Source organism: Microcaecilia unicolor, chromosome 11 (assembly GCF_901765095.1).
Source record: "Microcaecilia unicolor chromosome 11, aMicUni1.1, whole genome shotgun sequence".
Lineage (NCBI taxonomy): Eukaryota > Metazoa > Chordata > Amphibia > Gymnophiona > Siphonopidae > Microcaecilia > Microcaecilia unicolor.
In genome coordinates this window covers 127256823-127284634 of record NC_044041.1, presented here as the reverse complement: position 1 = coordinate 127284634, position 27812 = coordinate 127256823, and the positions used below count along the sequence as shown (strand labels likewise).

Genomic DNA, 27812 nt, shown 5'->3' with positions numbered 1-27812 from the left:
GACAAAGTCAACATGGATTTAGTGAAGGGAAATCTTGCCTCACCAATGTACTACATTTCTTTGAAAGGGGAGCCGGTTGATATTGTGTATCTGGATTTTCAGAAGGCGTTTGACAAAGTACCTCATGAAAGACTCCAGAGGAAATTGGAGAGTCATGGGATAGGAGGTAGTGTTCTATTGTGGATTAAAAACTGGTTAAAAGATAGAAAACAGAGAGTAGGGTTATATGGTCAGTATTCTCAATGGAGAAGGGTAGTTAGTGGGGTTCCCCAGGGCTCTGTGCTGGGACCGCTGCTTTTTAACATATTTATAAATGACCTAGACATGGGAGTAACTAGTGAGGTAATTAAATTTGCTGATGACACAAAGTTATTCAAAGTTGTTAAATCGCGGGAGGATTGTGAAAAATTACAAGAGGACCTTAGGAGACTGGGAGACTGGGCGTCTAAATGGCAGATGACGTTTAATGTGAGCAAGTGCAAAGTGATGCATGTGGGTAAGAGGAACCCGAATTATAGCTATGTCATGCAAGGTTCCACGTTAGGAGTTACGGACCAAGAAAGGGATCTAGGTGTCGTTGTTGATGATACGTTGAAACCTTCTGCTCAGTGTGCTGCTGTGGCTAAGATAGCAAATAGAATGTTAGGTATTATTAGGAAAGGAATGGAAAACAAAAATGAGGATGTTATAATGCCTTTGTATCACTCCATGGTGTGACCGCAGCTCGAATATTGTGCTCAATTCTGGTCAACGCATCTCAAGAAAGATATAGTAGAATTAGAAAAGGTGCAGAGAAGGGCGACGAAAATGATAAAGGGGATGGGATGACTTCCCTATGAGGAAAGACTAAAGTGGCTAGGGCTCTTCAGCTTGGAGAAAAGGTGGCTGAGGGGAGATATGATAGAGGTCTATAAAATAATGAGTGGAGTTGAATGGGTAGATGTGAAGTGTCTGTTCACGCTTTCCAAAAATACTAGGACTAGGGGGCATGCGATGAAGCTACAATGTAGTAAATTTAAAACAAATCAGAGAAAATGTTTCTTCACTCAACGTGTAATTAAACTCTGGAATTCGTTGCCAGAGAATGTGGTAAAGGCGGTTAGCTTAGTGGAGCTTAAAAAAGGTTTGGCTAGCTTCCTAAAGTAAAAGTCCATAGACCGTTATTAAATGGACTTGGGGAAAATCCACTATTTCTGGGATACGCAGTATAAAATGTTTTGTACATTTTTGGGATCTTGCCGGGTATTTGTGACCTGGATTGGCCACTGTTGGAAACAGGATGCTGGGCTTGATAGACCTTTGGTCTTTCCCAGTATGGCAATACTTATGTAACATAGAGGGGAATAATCAAACGGCGCCAGCAAAATAGATTGCCGGCGATCTATTTTGGCGGCGCTGCGAACAGCTGGCCGAACCGTATTATCGAAAAAGATGGCCGGACATCTTTTCTTTCGATAATACGGTTTAGCCCGGCCAAATGGCAGAGTTTGCCGAGGTTGAGATGGCCAGGTTTGTTTTTCAGCGATAATGGAAAGTTATGTCGGCCATCTCAAACCCCGGCCAAATTCAAGGCATTTGGCCGTGGGAGGAGCCAGCATTTTAGTGCACTGGCCCCCCTGACATGCCAGGACACCAACCAGCCACCCTAGGGGTCACTGCGCTGGACTTCAGAAAAGCTCCCACTTGCATAGCTCCTTTACTGAGCCCCCCAAACCCACTACTCACAAATGTACTGCACCCACTAAAACTGCTCCAGGGACCGGCATACAGCCTCTAGGACTTATTGCTGCTGTATAACTTTGGCACACCAGTTCACACCTGAAGACTAATCTCTCTGAAAAAGTCCTTTCTTGAAATAAGCACGTTTACTCACAGTTAACTGCAGATCAGAGGTTGTGCCCCACTGGCAAAGAGTCCCCTGGTACTAAGATGAGCAGTAGGTCAGAGCTGGCACAATGGTGTACAATGCCCTCTTTCAGCACCATTCAAGGTAAGAACTACGTTCTCTGACGTGGGTAACACAGAAAAGGGAACTAAAACTGGCTTACAAAAATGGCCACTACCGCATGGACTATAACAGGAAACAAAACAGGGCACACTCTGACCCAGTTAGCAGGGGGGGAAAAGCACCATGGGAGTAGAGCCTAGTACCCTACACCCACCACAATGCATTGCTAATGTGACTCTGCAGGGCACCTAACAGAAAAGGTGTCACACTCACCCGAGAGCCACATCGCAACCAGGGAAAGGCTGTCGGAGGATAGCACACATTCTGCTGTCATGGAGGTGGGTACGGCATTTGAGGCTGGCATACAGGCTGGCAAAAAAGGTTTTTAGTTTTATTTTTTTAGTTTGGAAGGGGATTGGTGACCACTGGGGGAGTATGGGGAGGTCATCCCCCATTCCCTCCAGTGGTCATCTGGCCAATTGGGGCACCTTTTTGAGGCTTGGTCGTGAAAATAAAAGGACCAAGTAAAGCCGGCGAAATACTGCTTAACGCCGCTTTTTTTTTTCCATTATCAGCGAAAGCTGACCATCTGGTAGCCACGCCCACGCCCTTAGGGCTATGGTAGTGGTGTATAGTTATGGGGAGTGGGTTTTGTTTTTTTTGGGGGGGGCTCAGCACTCAAGGTAATAGAGCTATGCACCTGGGAGCAATTTCTGAAATCCACTGCAGTGCCCCCTAGGGTGTCTGGTTGGTGTCCTGGCATGTGAGAGGGACCAGTGCACTACGAATGCTGGCTCCTCCCACAACCAAATGCCTTGGATTTGGTCGTTTTTTAGATGGGCGTCCTCGGTTTCCAGTATCTCTGAAAATCGAGGACAACTATCTCTAAGGTCACCCATCTCAACATTTAGGTCGACCATCTCTAAATGTTGATATTTGGGCGACCCCGACCGTATTATCAAAACGAAAGATGAACGCCCATCTTATTTCGATAATAGGGGTTTCCCTGCCCCTTCGTGGGGGCCGTCCTGCGAGGACGTTAGTGGGTGGGGGGCAGGGGCGTATCTGAACTGCGGCGGTAGGGGAGGCCAGGGCCAGAGTGAGGGGGCACATTATAGCCCCCCCCCCCCGCCGCCGCCATTGCCGATCCCCCTCCCCCCAGCCGCTACCATTGCCAACCCTCCCCCTCCGTTGCTCGCTTACCTTCGCTGGCGGGGGACCCCAACCCCCGCCAGCCGAGGTCCGCGTCCTCCTGCCGCTGCCGCTGCCGGCTGCCTTTGGTGCTTTCATTTGTCCATTGAAGCTGGCGCCAACTAAAGTTTCTTTTGACTCTGACGTCGCTGCACGTTGTACGTGCAGGACGTCAGACTCAGAAAATGTTTCTGAGTCTGACGTCCTGCACGTACAACGTGCAGCGACGTCAGACTCAAAAGAAACTTTCATCGGCGCCAGCTTCAATGGACAAATGAAAGCACCAAAGGCAGCCGGCAGCGGCAGGAGGACGCGGACCTCGGCTGGCGGGGGTTGGGGTCCCCCGCCAGCGAAGGTAGGCGAGCAACGGAGGGGGAGGGTTGGCAGCGGTAGGGGGGTCCAGGGCGAAATCTGCGGGGGCCCAGGCCCCTGAGGCCCCACGCAGATACGCCCCTGGTGGGGGGGGGGGGGGAACGGATGGGCCTGGGTCCGCCTGCCTGAAGTGAACTGCACCCACTAAAACTGCTCCAGGGACCTGCATACTGCTGCGATGGATCTGAGTATGACATTTGAGGCTGGCAAAAAAAAACAACTTTTTTTTAGGGTGGGAGGGAGTTAGTGACCACTGGGGGAGAAAGGGAAGGTCATCCCCGATTCTCTCCGGTGGTCATCTGGTCAGTTTGGGCATCCTTTTGAGGCTTGGTCACAAGAAAAAATGGACCAAGTAAAGTCGGCCAAATGCTCATCAGGGACGCCCTTCTTTTTTCCATTATCGGCCGAGGATGCCCATGTGTTAAGCACACCCCAGACCCGCCTTCGCTATGCGTCCGACACGCCTCCGTAAACTTTGGTTGTCCCTGCGACGGAAAGCAGCTGAGGACGCCCAAAATCGGCTTTCGATTATGCCGATTTGGGTGACCCTGACAGAAGGACGCCCATCTCCCAATTTGTGTCGGAAGATGGGCAGCCTTCTCTTTCGAAAATAAGCCTGGTAGTGGAATTAGAAAAGGTACAGAGAAGGGTGACGAAAATGATAAAGGGAATGGGACAACTTCCCTATGAGGAAAGGCTGAAGTGGCTAGGGCTGTTCAGCTTTGAGAAAAGACAGCTGAGGGGAGATATGATAGAGGTCTATAAAATAATGAGTGGAATGGAATGGGTAGACATGAATCATTTGTTTACTCTTTCCAAAAATACTAGGACTAGGGGGCATGTGATGAAGCTACAAAGTAGTACATCTAAAACAAATTGGAGAAAATTTTTTCTTTACTCAATGCGTAATTAAACTCTGGAATTTGTTGCCAGAGAATGTGGTAAAGGCGGTTAGCTTAGCGGGGTTTAAAAAAGGTTTGGATGGCTTCCTAAAGTAAAAGTCCATAGACCATTATTAAAATGACCTGTGGAAAATCCACTGCTTATTTCTGGGATGAGCAGCATAAAATGTATTGAACTTTTTTGGGATCTTGCCAGATATTTGTGACCTGGATTGGCCACTGTTAGAAACAGGATATTGGGCTTGATGGACATTTGTTCTGTCCCAGTGTGGCAATAATTATGTATTTATTTACTAGCTTTGATCATTGGCTCCTAATTGAGTGTTTACTTGTGGAAAATTCCGCTTTGAAAATTGCTCACCCCTTGTTGGGGAGACTGGGCAGCACCAGGAGACGAGTTGGAGTGAGCTGCAGGAAATTCACACGAAGATTTAATTTTGAGATCCCTGCACATTTTTCCTCCTGCTTTTCCCCTGTTGTAATTTGTGCCTGCAAAGAATGTAGAACTTCAGCACCAGAGGCCAGGCAATATTTGCAAGGGAATCTTTGTGATAAGTTTTCCTTTCAAAAATCTAATTGCAGGTCACTGAATATTTCTCTCCATGAATACACCCGGGGACTGATATTTAACTACGGAGGTCAGCAGTGAAGTAAAACATTATTCATTGCAGTTAAAATAACACTGGATAGACAGCACCAGTGCTCAGATACTGGCCAGTGCTGAATATCTGGATTCAGTACAAACCTGGAAGTACTATCCAATTGCAGTGATAGTGAACCGCTAAGCAGATAGCAAACCAGATTAACTTAGGACAGCCTTTTTGCCATCCTAATTCTATCTGGTTGTTATCAGGCTAGAGGTCTGAGTATTACAGCTAACCACAAAACCTCTAGCTCTGCTCAAGCTCCATCTATGGACTGCCCTAGCACTATCGAGCTAGTCAAAGGGCGTATTCAGCTGCCCTGCTAACCAATAAGTGCCTTTGAATATCAGCCCGCTGTAGTTTGCTCCCCTGCCCAAGTATCCCTTTAGATGCCTCTTTTTACATGGACAAGAAGCATATCTGTTGCAAAGCAATGAAAATAACTTTAGCTTGGTGAAAATTCACTTATTAGATTGTCTTTTTATGTAAAACTCATTTGCCCCCATCTATGCATTTCAGCATTGCCTTCTTGTTTAAGACCATCCTTTTCCTTGACCCTTAAGTATCCCACCTTGTGGAAGTATCCCTCATAGGGTAATCTAATTACATACACCTTTTCTCTTTCAGTTGTTGAATGGATTCCCACCAGAATGCGCACAATCACTGGGGCATTTATTGGATATTTCTACACCTTTGGCCAAATCTTCCTAGCGGGGTTGGCTTATGCCATTCGGGATTGGCGCTTGCTGCAGCTCATTGTCTCCCTGCCTTTTTTCATTTTCTTCCTCTGTTCCTGGTATGTAGCCTTGGTTGTCCCCACCTGCTGCCTGTTAGATAGCCTTACAGTTTTAATTAAGCTGGATAGGTCTCACATGAGGGGGGGGGGGGGGGGAGAGAGGGCAAGACCAGGAACATATTAGTCTGTCCTGCTGAAACTGAACCAGTTTGCCATGCTACACATAGGCAGGGCAGAAATCAGCCATGGCATTTGGATGCTAATGTAAGCAACATATACAGCAGTCAAAGTACCTGAGCTAATAGTGTGATCTATATGGACCCCTGGTGGTAAACTACAGGAAATGCAGCTGAAGGTTGGTGACTGAGCTCCCATAACTTAACTATCAGGAAGTCTCACTCTTCTTCCAGGCTGGTTAACAACACTGAAGTAGCCACCCAAAAGGTCACTGGCTCCAGTAAAGCAATTGTCTTTAAAGGAAAGAAAAAAAAAAAAGCTAATTAACAGATTTAAGAATAAAAGAATTTTCATATTTGTTTGATTTCCACAGGTGGCTTCCCGAATCAGCACGGTGGTTGATTCTCACTAAGAAGCCTGAGCAGGCAGTGAGGATGCTGAAGAAAGTGGCAAAAATAAACAGAAGACATGAAGAAGGAGAAAAGCTGACCACCGAGGTACAAACCTTCCCTCTTACCACCTCCAGTTAGCTGCCCCACTGCCAATGGTGGAGGAGTTTAATGAAAATAAGAAGCCATGCTATGTATCCTTTTGGTGGCTGGAGTTCAGAAGGGTAAAGGGGGAGGGCCTGATGAGTGGGTGGGGAAAAAGACAAAGAAAGACTGAATTTACTGTGGACACTGTCCCATGGTTACATAGGGAAGGACATCTCTTGAACATGATGCCACTGTTAAGTGTCACAGGTTGCACTCCCAAAGGCCTGCTCTGAGTACCTCTTCATCTCCCATCACCTTTCAATTCTTCTGCAGTTCCTCTTTAAGTTCATTTCTATTGCCTTCTTCTCAACCCCTCCAAAATTCCTCTCCAGCTGCTTGCCCCCTACCAGAGCTCTCTACATCTTCCCATGCCCTTGTGTTTCTCTATTTTTAGTTTCCTTTTTTCTGCATCTCTCCCTTCTCATATCTCTCCATTTCATAAGAACATAAGATGTGCCATGCTGCCTCAGACCCCAGGTCCATTAAGCCCAGTATTCTGTTTCTGACAGTGGTCTTAAGTACATAAGTGTTGGCATACTGGGACAGACCAAAGGTCCATTAAACTCAGTATCCTGTTTCTAACAGTGGCCAGACTAGATCACAAGTACCTGGCAGAATCCAAGAAAAGTAGATTCCATGCTGCTGAATAAGCAGTGGATTTTCCCCAAGTCCACCTTAATAATAGCTTATAGACTGAATACAATTTCCAGCAGGTAAATACACACCAGTGCAGTTTTGCTCCCTACAGAAGCAGGCCCTGTCTCAGTACTTCTTTAGGTCAGTCAGGGTCACTAGGATGTATCCAGCAGATCCCAAAGAATATATCAATTTCTTTTTGCTTGTTAACAGGGATAAGTAGTGGCTATCCTAAGTTAATATTGCTAATAATTTATCAACTTCCTCCATAAACTTGTCCAAACCCTTTTAAACCATGCTATGGTAGAAGACTTGACCAGTTTCATATTCCTTTCTCTTACCCCACTCTCAAGCTTGCCCTCCTTCTCCCCATTTCTCCTCAGATTTCTGTACCACTGCCAGGTCTCTATCTCTCCATCTCCCCCCACACTCCGGTTCCTCTCAGTTTCTTGGGGTACAGAATGATGGGTTGAGTAGTGGCAGTCTGGTAGAGTGGTGAAGCAGAATATTCTCTCTGTCCCTTCAGATATATCATGCATCTTTCCTTTCTACTAAAGCTGGGCTTTTAAATATGGCTTTTCACAAAGGGATACCCTGTAGTCTGGCCTGGTCTGACCACCTTAGTTATGAGCTATGACATCATCAGAGGGCTTAGGTTAGTTCAAAGGGTTGAGAAGTCACTGATTCAAGGCTGTGGCTTCAATAGCAGAGCTGCACTACTTGGAAAGGCTGTGATGTCACAACCACCAGGCTGACATCAACAGAGGAATTGGACTGGTATCTCACTGGTTTCTGAACCTTGGCATGTTCTCCTTCCTAGGTCCTGAAAAGCAGCATGCAGAAAGAAGTAGCTGCAAGTGAGTTCACCTACACTGCTGCTGACCTAGTGCGCACTGCTGTCATACGACGCATCTCCTTCTGCCTCTCCTTAGCCTGGTGAGTGGCCTCTTTAGCTACAGTTGTTAATGACATGCTGACATAACTGGGACCTCTGATAATGGTTGTATGTAAGGGTTGATAAGATCTTCACTCTTGTACTTAGGGCATCGTACTGGAGGCTGCTATTCAGTTTTGTTATTTTGTAAATCAAACTTTATTTATTTTTCTTAATATTTTAAACAAGCACAACCATGTGCATATCAACTTCTCTCTATTATGCATAAGCAGTAGCAATGCTATGAATTCCACAGGTAAAGAAAACACAACATGAAGTGTAGTCATAACTTTGTCTTCTCTTAACATATCCAGAAAAGGACCACCGCATTTCCAATAGAGCATGAGCCATTTTTTCACACATCGTCTTTACACGAGGCTTGGCTATCCATTCTGAAGGGTGAAGTTCAGGAGGCTTCCACTTTCTAGATATCACAAAGAGCAACATATAGTTAGGATGTCACAGTTGTTTGAAACAGTGTCTCCCTAATTCTATAACCTTAGCACCTAAATGTAAGTGCCATTTGCGAGCTAAAATGATAGAATACTAGCAGTTATGTGTCACGGTTGTGCCCAGGTTCCTTGCTCTCAGTCCCCTCACCCCCCGGTGGTTAGACCTGGTAGCTGCTGTGAACCGATGGCTTGCCGTTTCCCATGTTCCAGAAGGTACTCTGGTCCGGTCCGGATCTTCCAGCCTTCCAGATTGTTTTGGGAGTTTTTTGGAACCAAACAGTACCCGTACCTGGTGAACTCCCTTGTCTGCCTTTATTAATCATCTGGGAAGTCTTCTTGTTTGCCTTGCAACAGAGGTCCTCAGAGGAGTTTCCTTTGGTGAGCGTTAGTTGGAGTGCTGCTGAGTTTTTCCTGGTTGTGGCTTTGACCCTGTTTGTCTCCTGGTTTCTCAACTGTTTGCTGCCTACCCTGATCCGGTCTGTTTCCTAGTTTATTCTACCGTCTGCTGTCTGCCTAGACCCGGCCTGTCTCCTGGTTTATTCTACTGTCTGCTGCCTGCCTAGACCTGGCTTGTTTTCTGGTTTCTTCTTCCTGCTGTTTCCTTCCGGCCCTGTCCAGTAAGTCCTGCCAGCCACCTGCACCCAGGGGCTCAACCCCTGAGGAACGGTGGTCAAGTGCAGGTGAAGTTTGGGCTGATTTCCTGTCCTGCTTGTTCCAGCTTGAGTTGCCCCGGCTGCAGTCGCCGTCTGGGAGTTCCGGTCCTAGGTTTGCTGGTACATCTGTTCTGCCTTGTCTTGTGTTTGGGTGATTCTCCTGCCACTGCCGCTCCTCGGCAGTGGTCCAAGGGCTCACTAACCCAGAGGTTCCACGAGAAACCTGACATTATGTGCATGAATGTAACACCTTGAGTATTTTGTTCAGTTCTGGTTGCCGTATCTCAAAAAAGATATAGCAGAATTAGAAAAGGTTACAAGAAGAGCAACCAAAATGATAAAGGGGATGGAACTCCTTTCATATGAGGAAAGGCTAAAGAGGTTAGGGATTTTCAGCTTGGAAAAGTAACAGATAAGGGGAGATATGATTGAAGTCTACAAAATCTTGAGTGGTATAGAACAAGTAGAAGTGAATCGATTTTTTACTCGTTCCAAAAGTACAAACACTAGGGGACACTCGAAGTTACATGAAAATACTTTAAAAACAAATAGGAGGAAACATTTTTTCACTCAACAAATAGTTAAGCTCTGGAACTCTTTACTGGAGGATGTGGTAACAGTGGTTAGCGTATCTGGGTTTAAAAAAGGTTTGGACAAGTTCCCGAAGGAAACGTCCATAGTCTGCTATTGAGACAGACATGGTGAAGCCACTGCTTGCCCTTGGTAGCATGGAATGTTGCCACTATTTGGGTTTCTGTGAGGTACTTGTGACCTGGCTTGGCCACGGTTGCAAACAGGATACTGGGCTAGATGGACCATTGGTCTGACCTAGTATGGCTATTCTTATGTTGTTATACATATGTACATTATAGAATAGTTATTTTATTTACACACTAAAGTGCTACATTTAGGCATGCACTTTTACACCTCCTATTGACATGCCGCCCGATATTTAAAACTATTTAACCAGCTAGGACCTGCTCCTGGCTGGACTTAAGCCAGCTAAGCACTAATATTCAGCGCAAGATAGCCAGCTACCTCAGCTGAATATTACCACTTAATGGCTAGTCCGCTATCCAGCTCATTTTTGAAAGTGATCGCCGGCCATCTTCTGACATAAATCGGGAGATGGCCGGCGATCTCCTGAAACCGGCCAAATCGGTATAATCGAAAGCCAATTTTTTGACACCCTCACCGGTTTCCTGTCGCGGAGCAGGCGAAAGTTCAAGGGGGCGTGCCGGCAGTTTACTGAAGATGGGACATGGGCGTGTTTAAGAGATGGCCGGCTTCAACTGATAATGGAAACAATTCATGACCAAGCCTCAAAAAGGTACTCCAACTGACCAACCGACCACTGCACGGAATCGGAGATGACCTCCCCTTATTCCCCCAGTGGTTACCACCCCCCTCCCACCCTAAAAAAAAACTTTACAACATTTTTTTGCCAGCCTCAAATGTCATACCCAGCTCCATGACAGCAGTATGCAAGTCCCTGGAGCAGTTTTTAGTGGGTGCAGTGCACTTCAGGCAGGTGGACCCAGGCCCCCCCCCTACCTGTTACGGTTACCCCCAAAACCCACTGTACCCACATGTAGGTGCCCCCCTGCACCCCTTAGGGCTATGGTAGTGGTGTAGAGTTGTGGGGAGTGGGTTATGGGGGGATTTGGGGGGCTCAGCACCCAAGAGAAGGGAGCTATGCACCTGGGAGCTATTTTTATTTATTTTTTTAGAAGTGCCCCCTAGGGTGCCCAGTTGGTGTCCTGGCATGTGAGGGGGGCCAGTGCACTACAAATGCTGGCTCCTCCCCCGACCAAATGCCTTGGATTTTGCTGGGTTTGAGATGGCCGGTTTCGGTTTCCATTATCGCTGAAAATCGATCCCGGCCATCTCAAACAAGGCCAGCTCTGGCATTTGGTTGGGGCCAACCATATTAACGAAGGAAAAGATGACCGGCCACCTTTTTCAAAAATACGGTTGGCTCCGCCCACTTGTGACGCTGGCCCCGGAGATGGCCAGCGCCTTTTGATTATGCCCCTCCACATCACACGACATAGCTGATTAGCGCCAATATTCATTGGTTTTGGCAGCTATAACTTAACCGGTCAACTGATGAATATCAGCTTGACCAGCTATGTGCATAGTGGCCAAAAAACCCTGGAAATTCAATGAATTTCCAGGTTCCCTGTCAACCGCAGGAGTTAAATGGGCTCCCTCCTGCGGTCTCAATATCAGCCCCAGAGAGTAAGTGGGCACGCCTAAACATAGGGACAAAAATGCCAACTTATGCTAGTATTCTGTCATGGAAACTGGACACCTAGATGCTGTTATATAATTCATGATCGGCACACTGCATTTTGGTGCCTAAATTGTGACACAGTTTATAAATTGCTCTTTATATCGCTATCTCTTTTCAAACCTGAAGAGAAAACAGGCTTATATATCTCCTTTACCAGGGCCGGTGCTAGACATGATGCAGCCCAGGGCAGATGCTAGGGAGGGGGTCCCAAAGCTTGTTTGCATATTGTCCCTTTTTCAACTTCAGGCAGGTTTGGGGCCCCCAGTGACAAGGGGGTACAGGGCAATTGCCCTGTTTGCCCACCCCTAACGCCAGCCCTGCCCTTTACTCACAATTTGCAATTGAAATATTTAGGTTAAGACCATGAAATACAAAGCACAGATTTCAAAGATCATGCCAGTTGGCAGTTGACATGTTTAAGACAAGGCACTTTTTGTAAATACAGCCAATCACATCACGTTTGGTCCGACACACAGACCAATCGCGTTCCAGGCATTTCAGATTTATATTAGCTACGTCATAGCGGTAGACTCCTGATCCAGGCCTGTTGGCCGAAACACAACAGTTGTGTCGAGTCTTTTCACCAATAAAGAAATTTTTAAGATATTGTTTCCAGGATTGGTACTTCTGTGGTCAATCATCCCACTTTCTACCCATAACTATGAAAAACATTTCATAACTCTAGACTTGTGCTAATTTTAAAAAGCAAAGACATTCCCTTTGAAATTATTTTCAAGGAAAAGCACTCAGAATAATTTGAAGCTATTTTCTCTGCATATACTTTTTCAATAAAAATAAATAATGTTTTGAAATACAAAAACTTCATACATTATTGTCTCTCCTGACTGAACCCAACCCAAGCTTCTAGGTAAAAGCCACGGCCAATTTGCTTGTGCAATTTAATTGAATAACAAGTCAATTAACACCAACATTTTGGAGCTAACAATTATTGGCACTAATTGGCAACAATTTGCATTTAAGCATGCATCTTTATAGTCAGTATTCTATATAGATGCGTGCGTAAATTTTTATGTGGGGATCTGAAAGGAGTGTGTGGCCATGGATGGGGTATGGGTGGATTAGGCATGTTCCTAGAATTTGTGCATAGTATTATTAAACGCGACAGATCTGCGCTTAATTCAGGATTCAGTTGGTGCAAATCCTCATTCCCAAAGTTCGACGTGGATCCTGGCACTAAGCGCTATATAAATGGCACCCAACTTTGAGCCCGTTGCCCATTGTTCCTCAATACCCAGATTTGTATCCTCAAGTATAGGAAGAATTGCTGAGGCTGGATTAGAGTGGGAGAGGCAATAATACAACCTTAAAAACCTAGGCACAAATTTGGGCTGGTACTTTCCCTTAGGTAATATAATCAAAGTAAAATTGCCTGGGTAGCAGAGCTTTGATTTTCATGGGAAACCTTATGGGTAAAAACTAGTAGCAGAGTTTGTTGTACCGTGGGTAATCTGATCATTTACTCCCTGGAGACTTCCCCCTATTGGTACCTGATTCAGCCTCATAGTTTTTCCTTCTGTACTCAACTATTAATAAACAGGACAAATTTATTGCAACACTCTATAGATCTCTCATCTGAATTCCCCCACAAATCACCTTACAAGAAATTTCTGGGTGTGGATCCTTTTCGGTACTACTGTAGACACACTGCACAAACTCCTCTTCTGGATGTAGAACCTCCTCAGTACTAGCATACACATGGCACACACTCCTCTCCTGGGGAAGAGCCCCTTCAGTTCTAGACACACTGAGCAAACTCTTGCATGTAGAACCTCTTCAGAACTAGATACACTGCTCACACTTCTCTCCTGGGTGTACTGTAGAACCTCTTCAGAACTAGACATGCCACATACACTCTTCTCCTTGGAGTAGAACCTCTTCAGAACCTCTTCATTACTAGACACCTTGCACACTCCTCTCCTGGACTTAGAATCTCTTCAGAACCAAGCCCACTGGATGCCCTCCTCTCTGGGTGTTGAATTTCTTCAGACTTAAGCACATTGTCCTGATGCCATAGGATCCTATCATATACATATGTCACTAGTTACGGTTAGTGTTTCCAGTTTGTTGAGGTCAAGTCCCAGATAATAATGAGAATAAGAAGAGACTTATGCTTTTCTGCAGGTTCTCCACCAGCTTTTCCTATTATGGCTTGGCCATGGACCTTCAGAGCTTTGGAGACAATATCTACCTGATCCAAGTAATCTTCGGAGCTGTTGACATCCCTGCTAAATTGATTGCTACTACAGTAATGTGCTCCATCGGACGCCGCATAACCATGAATGCATCCCTCGGCTTGGCCAGCCTGGCAATACTAGCCAATATATTTGTGCCAAAAGGTGAAGATTCATTTTCATTTTGCTAATAAGAACATAAGACAAACCATGCTAAGTCAGACCAAGGTCCATTGTTGTTAGCATCCTGTCTCCAACATTGACCAGTCTGGATCACAAGTACCCAGCAAATCCCAAAACAATAACTCAAACCATGGGCGTAGTTTGACAGTTTCATTTGGGGGAGCAAAGGGTGGGGCATCGGGCATGTCTCTCTCCCGCCACCGCCCCCCTCCGCTGCCCCCCCCCCCCCCGAAGTCTTCCAGTGGCGCCCGGTATCACCCTTCCCCGTCTTCCAATCCCCCAAGCCACCGGCAGCCTTAGCAGAAGAAGCACGCACGCTGCTTTAGACCTGCTTCGGAGCCCCTTCTCTCTCCTACAGCTTCCCGCCTGCACAGGAACATGTAGTTGAAGGAGAAAGAAAGACTTCCGGGAGCAGGTCTAAAGCAGTATGCGTGCTGCTTTCTTGCAGAAGCTCTCAGCGACTCGGGATTGGAGGATGGGGTGGAAGCTCGTTTGGGGGGGGGCACTGCCCCCCTCCCCCCCCCAAACTACGCCCATGACACTCACCTATACAATGGAGCAAATCAGGGGTTCCCCAACTATAGCTTGGAGAGCTCATTTTTTCAGCCTGCTGTACATTTCCTGACTATGGTTGAATCTGGTCTCTAGACAAAATTTTAGGGGTCAATATTCAAAGTGATTTAACGGGCCAGGTGATAGTCCTGCATGGTTAAATCACCTGTGTGGGGCTATCTGCTCAAGTTCAAATTGAAGTTTAGTTTTAATTGATATACACCCTATATATCCAAGACAATCTAAGCAGTTTGCAATATTTAAATAAAGGAGATAGGGGCTCAGAGACACAATGGGGCTCAATTTCGAAAGAGAAAATCATCCAAAAATTGTCATAAAGCAGCATTTGCATGAATTTCTTCTCAAAACAAATCAATATTTTCAAAACCTATTTTGTAGACATATATCTATGCAATTTGTTTGCAGTGTGTCCAAATCACAAGGGGCATTTTGAGGGTGGGCTTAGGGCGTTCCTAACACTTGGACATTTTACATCCATAATGGAACAAAACGAAAACGTCTAGGGCTGAAACTTCAATGTTTTGGTCTAGACCTGTTTTTAGAACAAATAAGGCACAAAAAAGTGTCCTAAATGACCAGATGACCACTGGAGGGAATCAGGGATGACCCCCCCCCCCCACTTACTCTCCAGTGGTCCACCCCCTAAAACTACCCCTAATATTTTCAAAAGCTTCAGAGCACATGTAAATGCCCATGCTGAGATTTGGGTTACAAGCTTCCAAAATAAATTCTTACTTAATTAATACAAATTTATGAAATAAAAAAAGCTTTCAGAGATTTTCAGAACTGTTTGTAGTCATGGACAGGGCCCCGGCATTGACTATCTGCATAAAACGCAATGGCAGAGAAAAATTGCTGACTGCCACTTGCAAAATGTATTTATTTATTATTAATTAGGATTTCACTGCAAGGGCTGGTGAGGATTGGGATCTCTATGAAATTTGCTGAGCCAGGTGGAATAGGGTCCCCATTGGAATTTGTTGAATTTGTTGCTATGCTCTATTACCATTACCATTATCTTCTTCAGCTGGTGAAGTCTGGAAACCCTGACACCTTTGCTGCCTCAGGGACTGCCATGCTTGAAAAATACTTGGCTCTTCAACCAGGCCTTTAATGAAAGAAGTAACTGCTAATCTCATTCACACACACAAGGAGTGACACGGGCTGCACATACTGTAACTGACATAATATTTAACCATCAATCTGACCTCATGTGCACCTTTCTTTAAATTAGTCACCTTACTTTCTAACTCCTCTTACTCTCTTACCTATCTATATGTTCCATATTTGCTTATACCCTACACTGTCTATTAAAATGTTCTATTATGTATTGTGTTGACATTGTAAGTAGTATACTATAATATGGCATACTTTGTATTGTTATTTGAATCTTTTTACTGCTGTAATTGTCTATTGCTCTTGTTTGATTTATTCTTACTATACACTGCCTTGAGTGAATTCCTTCGAAAAGGCAGTACATAAATTCTAATAAATAATAATAATAAATAATAATTTACCGCCTTTTCGAAGGAATTCACTCAAGGCAGTGTATAGTAAGAATAAATCAAACAAGAGCAATAGACGATTACAGCAGTAAAAAGATTCAAATAACAATACAAAGTATGCCATATTATAGTATACTACTTACAATGTCAACACAATACATAATAGAACTAGGGAGATAGAGAAGTGCTAGACCTGCTAGGAAGATGGGGATGAAAGAGAGATAGAGAGAGGCCAGAATGGAGGGGGGATAGGAGGGAAGCGACCACAGGAGGAGAGACACAAGACCCATGGAGGGAAAGAGGGAGATATGCCGGACAGTGTGGAGGAGGGGATAGGAGAGAGAGAGAGAAGGGGAGAAATGCTGGACCCAGGGTGGGGTGCAGGAAGAAGAGGAGAAAAGGGATAGACAGGGCACAGAGAAGAGAAGCTGAGCATGGAGAAAGCATAGGGACAGGGATACAGTGGAGCAATGATGGAAAAGGGGTAGTTTGGGGGGAGAGAGAGAGAGAGAGGTGATGTTAAATATAAGTTGAGGAAAGGGGACACTAAGATGTCAGATGCTGAACATATGTGGGAGGATAGGAACAGAGACACAGAGGAGAGATCCTGGACAGGACAGATAGTGACATGGAGAGAGAAGTGTCAAATGTACAGGAGACCTGAAAATACAAAAGAATAGAAAAACAGAAGAGACACTTGGACCAAATAGAATGGAAAAATAAAATGCTGAGACTACACAGGTAGACAAAACGTATTTTATTTTGAATGTGTTAATTGGAACGTGTCAGCTTTTGGAAATCAGTATCTCTGATATCTTGCATTTCAGTTTTTCTAGTATTGCTGTATATGCAAGTCTGACCTGAGTTTTACAGTTTTTATGACTATATCTGTGGTTCCTTATTTCATATTTATTTATTTATTGCATTTGTATCCCACATTTTCCCACCTATTTGCAGGCTCAATGTGGCTTACATTGTTCCATTATGGCAATCGCCATTTCCAGAGTGAGAGATACAAGTGTTATTACATTAAAGAAATTGATTGGCATAGTAGATTAAGCAGTCAAGTATCAGGAGTTCATATTCAGAATAAGAGATAGGGTGGTATTGCGTTAATGTTCATTCATGGTACAGTAGACCTTCCAGCTTATAATTGAAAAAGAAAAACACCTATATTGCGACCCAAATCAGGAGATAGACGTTTATCTCACAAAAACGAATAAAGCTGTATAATCGAAAGCCGAATTTGGACGTTTTCAACTGCACTCCGTCGCGGATGCGGACAAAGTTGATGGGGGCGTGTCGAAGGCGTGGTGAAGGCGGAACTGGGGCGTGGTTATCGGGCGATCAGAGATGGGCGCCTTTCGCCGATAATGGAAAAAAAATATGCGTTTTTAGCGAGAATTTAGGGCACTTTTCCTGGACCCTGTTTTTCCACGAATAAGGCCCCAAAAAGTGCCCTAAATGACCAGATGACCACTGGAGGGAATCGGGGATGACCTCCCCTGACTCCCCCAGTGGTCACAAACCCCTTCCCACCACAAAAAATGCCGTTTCACAACTTTTTATTTTTACCCTCAAATGTCATACCCACCTCCCTGGCAGCAGTATGCAGGTCACTGGAGCAGTTATTAGGGGGTGCAGTGGACTTCAGGCAGGTGGACCCAGGCCCATCCCCCCCCCACCTGTTACACTTGTGCTGGTAAATGGGAGCCCTCCAAACCGCCCCCCAAACCCACTGTACCCACATGTAGGTGCCCCCCTTCACCCCTTAGGGCAATAGTAATGGTGTAGACTTGTGGGCAGTGGGTTTTGAGGGGGATTTGGGGGGCTCAACACCCAAGGGAAGGGTGCTATGCACCTGGGAGCTGTTTTACCTTTTTTTTTTTGTAAAAGTGTCCCCTAGGGTGCCCGGTTGGTGTCCTGGCATGTGAGGGGGACTAGTGCACTACAAATTCTGGCCCCTCCCACGAACAAATGCCTTGGATTTATTCGTTTTTGAGCTGGGCGCTTTCGGTTTCCATTATCGCTGAAAAACAAAAACGCCCAGCTCAAAAAAAGATAAACGTCCATGTTTTTCGAAAATACGGTTCGGTCCGCCCCTTCACGGACCTGTTCTCGGAGATAAACGCCCATGGAGATAGACGTTTTCCTTCTATTATGCCCCTCCTTGGTAGTCAAGTATATAGAGTTAGGTTTTATCCAGTTCAGGCTTGAGTTTCATTGTCTGGTAATTAGGATGGATCATTGTGGTATGCCTTGTTGAACAAGCTGGTCTTCAGTGATCTCCGAACGTTAGTTAGGTCAGGTATTTTTTTCATGGCGAGTGGTAATACATTCCATAGCTGCGTGCTTATGTAGGAAAAGCTGGATGCTTATGTTAATTTGTATTTTAGTCCTTTGCAAGTGGGGTAGTGGAGGTTCAGGAATGTGCGTGCTGATCTTTTAGTGTTCCTGGGTGGTAAGTCTATGAGGTCTGGCATATATACCAGGGCTTCTCCGTAAATGATTTTATTTATTTGCATTTGTACCCCACATTTTCCCACCTATTTGCAGGCTCAATGTGGTTTACATAGTACCGTCAAAGGTGTTTGCCCAGTCGGTGGATAACAAATACAAAGTTGTATAGTGATCGTATGAGGTATAAGTGGAGGGTCGGAATGGATGAAGAATGCGTGATGTCCTGTTCGATCATAGTCATGCTGTGTTGGTAGGTGAAGAGGGTTATTTGGGGTCGTTGGGGTAGGCCTTTTTGAAGAGGTAGGTTTTTAGTGATTTCCTGAAGTTCAAGTGGTCGTGGATTATTTTCTTAGCTTTTGGGAGCCCATTCCATAGTTGTGCGCTTATGTAGGAGAAGCCGGCTGTGTAAGTTGTTTTGTATTTCAGTCCTTTGCCATTTGGGTAGTGTAGGTTTAGGTAGGATCTTGATGATCTGACTTTGTTTCTTATTGGTAAGTCTATAAGGTCTGTCATGTATCCTGGGACTACGCCGTACATGAATTTGTGGACTAAGGTGCAGATTTTGAAGATGATCCGTTCTTTGACTGGGAGCCAATGCAACTTTTCTCGGAGGAGTTTGGCACTTTCAAAGCGTGTTTTGCTGAATATCAGCCTGGCTGCTGTATTTTGGGCGGTCTGGAGTTTTCTTATGAGTTGTTCTTTGCAGCCCGCGTAGATTCCGTTGCAATAATCTGCATGGCTTAGGACCATTGATTGCATTAGCTATCGAAAAGTTGCTCTTGGGAAGAAAGGTTTTAATCGTTTGAGCTTCCACATTCAATAGAACATTTTCTTTGTTACAGAGTTTACTTGGCTCTCGAGGGTAAGGTTGCGATCAAGTGTGACACCGAGTATTTTCAAACTGTCCAAGGTAGGGAGGGTATGTCCTGGAGTATTTATGGGTGTGGGTTTGTATTTGTTATATGGAGAGGAGAGGATGAGGAAATGTGTTTTTCCGGTGTTCAGTTTCAGTTGGAATGAGTTTGCCCAGGAGTCCATGATGTTCAGACTATCGTTGATTTTGTTGGTTATTTCTGTTAGATCATGTCTGAAGGGGATGTATATTGCAACATCATCTGCGTAAATGAATGAGTTAAGGCCTCGGTTGAATAAGGACTGTGCCAGTGGAATCATCATCATGTTGAAGAGTATTGGTGATAATGGTGATCCTTGAGGTACTCCGCAGACTGCTTTCCATGGTGGTGATATGTTTGACTTTGATTTTACTTGATAAGTTCTGGTGGTTAGAAAGCCTTTGATCCAGTTAAGTACGTTTCCTTCAATCCCGAAGTGGCCTAGTATTCTTAGTAGTATGTTGTGGTTTACCATGTCGAATGCGCTCGCCATGTTGAACTGGAGGAGGAGTATGCTTTTGCCTGTGGCAATCTCCTGCTTGAATTTGGCCAGGAGGGTGACTAGGACAGTTTCGGTGCTATGGTGGGATTGGAATCCTGATTGTGAATTATGTAGTATTGAGAACTTGTCCAGGTATTCTGTAAGCTGTTTAGTCACGAAGCTCTCCATCATTTTTACTACTAATGGGATAGACGCATCTGGCCGGTAATTGGTGATATTGTTTGTGCTTTTCTTGGCGTCTTTTGGTATTGGGGTGAGTAGGGTGTTGCCATGTTCCTCAGAGAAGAGACCTTGTTGTAGCATGAAGTTTAGATGGGATGTAAGGTCTGCTATGAAGCGGTCTGGGACAGACTTGAGTAGATGATTGGGACATGTATCCAGTTTGCAGTGGGTCTTGACGAACCTGTGATTCGTTTGTGTAACTGATTCGGTGCTGAGGAGATTAAATGTTGTCCAAATTCGGTCAGCTGGGTATCCTTCGGAGGATGGGTCCAGATCGTTGAAGAAGATTTCGATGTCGGTATTGTGATGAGGAAGTGTGCTGCGTAGTTTTATTATTTTTTCGTTAAAGTAGTTAGCAAGTTTGTCTGCGGGTGGGATGTCTGTGTTGGTTGTGGTGATAGGGATGGTTTCTAGTAACTTATTTACGAGTTGGAATAGTTTGTTCATATCTTTGTAGTCCGGTCCTAATTTGGTTTTGTAGTAGGACCTTTTGGTTTGTTTTATTGCGTATTTGTATTTTCTATGTATTTGTTTCCATGCGTTGAGTGTGTGTTCATCTTTTGTCTTTCTCCATACTCGTTCAAGTTTTCTAGATTGTGTTTTCAGTTTTTTTAGTTCATCATTGAACCAAGGTATAGTGTTTTGCAGTGGCGTTTCTTGCCTGGATGGCACCCGGGGCGGAGCGCCGATTCGCCCCCCCCCCCGGGTGCAGCGCACCCCCCCCCCCACACACCTTCCCCCCCCCCCCAGCGAAATGACACCCCCCCGGGTGCATGCTGCTGGGGGGGGTGCCGCGGCATGCACCTGCTCCGAGTTTGCTAAACTTCTTTGCTCGTTCGCTGCAGCTCCCTCTACCCCGGAACAGGAAGTAACCTGTTCCGGGGCAGAGGGAGCTGCAGCGAACGAGCAAAGAAGTTTAGCGAACTTGGAGCAGGCTCGCACCGCGGCACCCCCCAGCGGCGTGCACCCGGGGCAGACCGCCCCCACCGCCCCCCCCCCCCCCCCGGTACGCCACTGGTGTTTTGTCTTTTTGATATTTTTGTTTTTAAGGATGCTATTTTGTTTAGTATGCTGTTGCATCTGCCATCCCAGTGGTTGAGATAAAGTATGGAATCAGTGCGTGTTGTCCATTCGTTGTCGTATATTTGTTGCCAGAATATTTGTGGATCGATTTGCCTTCTTCTAGTGTAAGTAGTACGTTCTGGTGTACTGTTTGAGCCCTTCTTCTGCCAGTTTAGAGTTAGGTTCAGTTTGTAATGGTCAGTCCAAGGTATTGCTGTCCATTTGATGTCTGCTATTAATAGATTATTGTCTGTAGGTAGTTTATGTGATAGGAGGTCCAATGTATGTCCTTTGATATGGGTAGTTTGCATGTGGGGCCATTTAAAATCCCAGGACTGTAGGAAGTCTTTACATTCAAGTGTGTTTGTGTAGTTGGGGTCTTCTTGGTGAAGGTTAATGTCGCCTAGTAGTAGTATGTTGTTGTTATTTACACAGTTGTTTGATATGAAATCCATGAAGGTGGGCTGACTTTCCATCCAGTTGCCAGGTGGTCTGTAGAATAATACGCAATTCAGGTGATTGGTTAGGGAGTTGTTATGGATTCTAAATGAGTCAATTTCTAGTTGGGGTGTTATGGAGGCGGCTGTGGTTTCGGTGGTGAATTTTTCTCGGTATATTAGTGCTATGCCTCAACCTCTCTTTTCCGATCTGGTTCGATGATTTGTGAATCAGAGTGCAGATTTTGAATGTAATACGTTCTTTAACGAGGCTCTGTCTGTGTTTTGCATGTATGACCATAGATAAATAAATAAAATATTAAATAAAAAATTATTTAAAAAATTTCTTGTCATCAGGGGATGTGGTGGAATTGGGCAAGGGGCCAGGGGGGGCCCACTGAACTGGTCGTCTGCACAGGTCACCGCAATTGCTAAGACTGGCCCTGTCTGTGAGTACTCTTTTCGAGCCTCTTAGGGTGTCTTCAGAAGGTGAAAGCAAAGGTTTATTACCCGCAGGTACCACTGTGGGGCCAGTTGGATGAAGAAGCTTCAGAGAGTGCATTAAATACAAAATAATTGTGCAAGACTGGAGTGGGGGCATAGGCGCCCGGTATAAGAGGCTTGGACAGGCTAAGCCTCCCCTGCTGTGCTCTGAGAGGTTTAAATTGTTGATTTACCTCCATCCTCACAGCAGGAGCTGCAGTGAAAGCCCTCTAGCCTTGTGTAACCAATTGTAGAAATTGGTTTATGGTTTGTTTACCTTACTGCTGGGAGAGCAGGGGGAGGGGGGGTTGGCTGGGTTGCCAGGGAGATATTTAAGGAGGATGACTTCCTGACCTGCACTGAGAACAGATAGTAGCAGAATCGGACAACCAGACAACAAAGGTAGAAAAGATCATTTTATTTTCATTATAGTGTTTGGAATATGTCCACTTTGAGAATCAGGTGCTCAACATTAAAAGTTTATATTTATTTACTTATTTATGGCATTTTATCCCACATTAAACATGAATTAGGGTGTTTTGTGGCTCTACATGAGAATTGTGATGATATGATCCCTTGTTTCATATTGTTGATGGTCTGCATTTTCCGTATGGGTGGTATATTGATGTATTAGGTTCTGCCCAGTGTAATATTTATGGTACAGTAAGGTTCTGAGTGTGTTTTTGCACAAAGTTGTGCAAGTGTTTTGCAGTTGAGCGATTGTGCTTAGAGTATGCTTTGAGCAACCACTTTATTCTTTGACATATGATACATATCTAATATCTAAATTTAATAAAAGGTAGTAATTGTGACTTTTATTTTTATATATTTATTTTTTTCTGTGTGTTATCAGACAGTTATGGATTTAAGCTCCACCCCTGGCCCCCCCTAACCCCTCCCCCTTTTAGCCTCCCCAAACAGTTGGGCCACCGACTGCCTATGAGTGGGGGCTTTACACAGGAGATCAGAGCAGGTCCAGTAAAATCTTTCAAACTTGGCTGGGCTTTACAAAGTAGTTGTCCCAGTTAGCAAACTTTATATGGCATCACCTTCAGTGTGGCTGAATTAGGCTATATGATCTGCAGAAAAATTCAATGCCAGGACGAATCCAGTTATTGGTGCTAAATATCTGGGTCTTAGCCACCACAAGTTATCTGGGTCCAGAAGATATTTAGTGCCATGTATAATTAACAGAGATAGTTAAGATTGCATGTTATGTGTGGTTCTACTTGCACAGTTAGTTATCCAGGCACCTGCACTGAATAGCAGTGGTGCCTGGATAACTTCTGAGTGTATCCCAACTGTACTGCTATTGATTTACAGCCTGTCTCACTACTATAGACTACCCAATAATTACCATGGATTCTTTTGGATTCGTAATAAGTAAATGAAACCTTTATTAGGGAAGCTAAATTCTACAATGGTTAATATATATATATATATACACACACACACACACACAATGGTTAGCACATATACCATGATTAACTCTATACACAATCATTACATCACTGGCCTCTACATCTCTTAGACCAGGAAAAGAAGCAATACATTATATACATACAATCATCACTGGTCTCCATCATCCAGGCTCTTATCATCAGCTGGGGGGGCCCGGTTCACAACGAGAGCTAGGAGCTTTTTAGACCAGGAACAACAGATCCTCTGCGCAGTCCGTATGTTACTCACAGATGAACCCCTCCTTACTGTGACAAGCCCTCCATTTTATTAGGCTCTGAGCCATGTCCAGAGCTAAGGAAAGTTACAGAAAGCTTCTATGGAAAGTCACAGAATGCTTACGTCTGTGGGAACGTGGTCACATGCTTTCCCAAGTCCAGGTGGCCAAGCTGGGCCTGGGAAACATCCTCCCCTTTGCATACCAAATTAGTTAGAGCTGTATCTTATCTTCTGCATTCCAACTTGTTTTTTATATTTACCAGAAAATTTACTTTCGGTCAAAGACAAGATTTCAGAGTGTATTATAAGCCAAAAGCAGGGTTGAAAAGCAATCCTTTAAGGTAACACTTAAACAATCATTTTTAAACAGAATTACTTCTAATCAATAATACAGACCCCGAGTGCACAGGTTGTTCAAGACAGGGTTGAAAAACAATCTTTAAAATTCACTTCCATTACACCCAACTCCACCCTCATACTGCCTGGGCATTAACCAGAGTGTTATGGTAGAACTGGGGCACAGGAAAATAGAGATTTTCACATGGTTGTAAAGGATTAGACTTAGCCCCAAGTTTTCTGTTTATAGATTTGAGCTGAAATACCCATAAATCCTGTGCCTAAATGTGACCTTATTTATGCTCTAACATGATCTCTCTCACAATCAACTTTCCACCTTCAGTGAAATAGAAATCTGGATCTCCTATTCTCTCTCCACAGATATGCAGATCCTACGCACTTCACTGGCTGTGTTTGGTAAGGGTTGCCTCGCCAGCAGCTTTACCTGTGTCTTCCTCTATACCACTGAACTGTACCCCACTGTCATCAGGTAAGGATCTGAGTCCTCACAGCGAGAATGTGCAGTTGCAAAATCCAGAGGGATCCAAATTCTAATCCCACTGCCACCACCAATTCATAGCAGTCTTGGCTTTATTTCTAATGCACCCTCCCATCCTTATGCTAGGGCTTAAGCTATAAATTTATCGAGGAAGGAATCTCTTAGAGCTGTGATTTACGTCATACAGCACTGGGTATAAACCTCATTATGGGGGCAAATTTTAGAAGCTCATGTTGCTGCCAAATACATAAAGAAGTAAATATTCAGCCAGGAAATTGCCACAGGGTCAGAACCATTCACAACCGGGTTAATCCACTCCTCTTTTTTGTTCTCAGTTCCAGGAAAACCAAGCACAGGTATTTAAAGCCTTTTCCAGTAACTTCTTTCAAATAACATCTCTGAAAAATTCCTCAATATGGACTGGATACCTTAAGAACTCTTTAAAAGTTCACTTCCTTCCCTTTGCCAGAGATGGACCTCTAGATCTTAAAGTCTACATTGTAACCAGTGGTGTAGCCAGATGGCTGATTCTGGGGGGGAGGGGTGGCTGAGTCCAAGATGGCTGGGCAGCAAATTTTCTTTCCAATCTCCACTTGGTGCCCCACATCCCACACCTCCTGCCCCTTGCCCAAATGCAAAGTATAAATGCCTGAGTTGGCAGCCAGAAGTTTCCAAGCTCTGCAGGTGTCAGCAGTGGCTGACTATCCAAAACATTTAACTGGATAAACATGTAGGCGTAATTTTGCCACTTGTCACAATATTGCATAAGAACATAATAATTACCATACAGGGTAAGACCAAAGGTCCATCCAGCCCAGTATCCTGCTTCCAGCAGTGGCCAAAAGTAGCATGTTTCCATGGTACCTACATAAGTACATAAGCATTGCCATACTGGGACAGACCGAAGGGCCATCAAACCCAGCATCCTGTTTTCAACAGTGGCCAATCCAGGTTACATGTACCCGGCAAGATCCCAAAACAGTACAATACATTTTATGCTGCTTATGCTAGAAATAAGCAGTGGATTTTCCCCAAGTCAATTTTAATAATGGCATGTGGACTTTTCTTTTAGGAAGCTATCCAAACCTTTTTTAAGCCCTGCTAAGCTATCTGCTTTTACTATATTCTCTGGCAACGAATTCTTGGTCCCGTGCAGAGGAAGCTACTTCAAAGAAGGCGGGACCAAGCAGAGAGAAGCACTGGGGTAGCCTGAGGCAGGGCATCTTTAGCGCTGCTGATGTAACCTGGTCCTGCTAGGGGCTCGAGAGGCATTGCATGTTTTATAAGTTACTCACTCTGGTCCCGTCAGCTCATCCACTCAGGAACCACACGACACTCAGAGGATTATAAGAAAACTGGAATATTTATTAATTCTTAACTGATAGTTTCCACTGCACTGGTCTTCTTACAGTCAATTGTAATTCATATTGCTCTACAGATGATCGTAACAATAATACATATCTGGGCTAATACACATGCTTAACCCTCATACCTGTCCTGCAGCTCAGTCAAAACCCAGAGTGGATTTCACACTCCCAATGTACTTCAATACCATCCAGGTTGAACTTTCAGTAACTGCATACTCCCTTCAGGCTGCCACCCCGAAGGTCTCGCTATCAGCCAGGGGTAGACTGCAATTCCACCTGAGCCCCAGTTATGGCTGGACTCCCCAATCCACCGAATTTCTGGCTCCTATAATGGCCAGTTAACTGTCCAGATAAATAATCCACTGGTTACAATGCTACTGGAGTTCCCCATCTCATGCAATGGGTTATCTGGCAGGGGAACTGACAGTAACATGTAGGGTTACCATATGTTCGGACATGTCATCTTTTTGAGGACATGGCCGGGCAACCCGACGGGTTTTGCCAACTTGCCCGTTTGTCCAGATATCCGGACAAACGGGCAGGCGGGCGGACCTAGTGGTTTCCTATCCTCCACTCCCCTTACCTTACTATACTGCCCTGGTGTTGCAGGAATTACCACTATTGTTAGCAGAATCTGTGGTACTTCAGGAGTCAAACAGCACACACCAGAATGAGGGAGAAATCTTCTTTATTTGCCAGCAAACAAAGTAGGACATCAGCACTAAGTCTCTTCTTCTCTTTCTCAGCTCTCTCCTTCTGGCTTCTGTCTCAGCTCCTTCTCTTCTTCTTAGCTCTCTCCTTCTTCTCACGTAAGCTGCTTCTGCTCCCAGTTATATACAGTTTTAAACCCCTCTAGCCCCCCTTACTTTCCAGATGGTAAAGAATAGATTGATTACCCTGTCTGAACCAATCATCTCTACACATATATTCAAAATATCAGTTACATAGATTTAATATTTCCCAAACTGACCTATGACCTGGGGCCTCTCACACTAGACAATGTGGCACCTATCTCTTGGCATTTTATTATGATTAAATTCTCAGCTAACTTCATAACTTAGGTTCATTGAGGGGCTAAGGGGCCAATCTTACATTTACCTATAATTAATCAAGACTTTCCCTGACCTCTTTCACCTATTAGCTTCCTACATAGAACTCGCTAGGACTGTGGATAATTCAAACCAGATGATCTATTTAAACTTGCAGAAATATCACTTGAAAGGTCAGACAAAGTTGAATTGAAAAGATATTCTACATAGAAATAGAACTTACTAATTACACAGAATAAAACATATTCTAAAATAAGCAGAAATCAGAATTCCTTATAAGACAAAATATAAAGCATCAAGAATATCTAAAATTATTTAAACAGCATTCAGCCTACTTTTAAAACTGCAATGTGCCTGGCTCATAATGGTATCCATATGTACTAGCATTAGCAATCCATCACTCAAAAAAGGGACCAAGAGAGTTTAATTTCTCTCTGACCTTTCCAACCTTTAGTCTAGCAAAAGTTAGACTTCTTGAGCAATTAAAAACAGATGGCTTTCCTCCACTACTTGCAGAACTGAACCAAACTTTTAAACCCCAATTAACAATTAATATAATTTCTCTGCCCAAGCTGCCTCATTCCCCCCTTTGAGACTAAAATCAGCTTATGCAGAGATAAGTCTCACAACTCAAACTCTGGGGATTATAGTGATCCCAACTCCATACCTCCTCCTGGGGCATAACTTCTAGGAATAGGCTTGTGAATCACCATTACCCTACTCGTTAAGGTCCTACGGCATACTGCCGAAGCACATGAGGCTAAGAAACAAAACAACAATCCTGCTAAAACTAAGACTATTAGGGAAATGAACAAGGGACGTATCCATGAGGTCAATGACCACCACCAGGAGGTAAGGTCTAATCCTCCTCGGTAATCCTCCACATTAAGACTGG

At 44.5% G+C, this 27812-nt stretch overlaps 1 protein-coding gene across 1 annotated transcript in view; it reads left to right on the top strand.

Annotated features, from left to right (window-relative positions):
* Positions 1 to 27812, top strand: part of LOC115480823 (solute carrier family 22 member 6-A-like) — a 61859-nt gene that overhangs the window by 21671 nt on the left and 12376 nt on the right. Inside the window, exons 5-9 of the mRNA XM_030219747.1 lie at positions 5685 to 5853; positions 6344 to 6467; positions 7963 to 8078; positions 13620 to 13834; positions 24384 to 24492. Of these exons, the coding sequence (XP_030075607.1) occupies positions 5685 to 5853; positions 6344 to 6467; positions 7963 to 8078; positions 13620 to 13834; positions 24384 to 24492 (733 nt within the window). The remainder of the gene's footprint in view (positions 1 to 5684; positions 5854 to 6343; positions 6468 to 7962; positions 8079 to 13619; positions 13835 to 24383; positions 24493 to 27812) is intronic.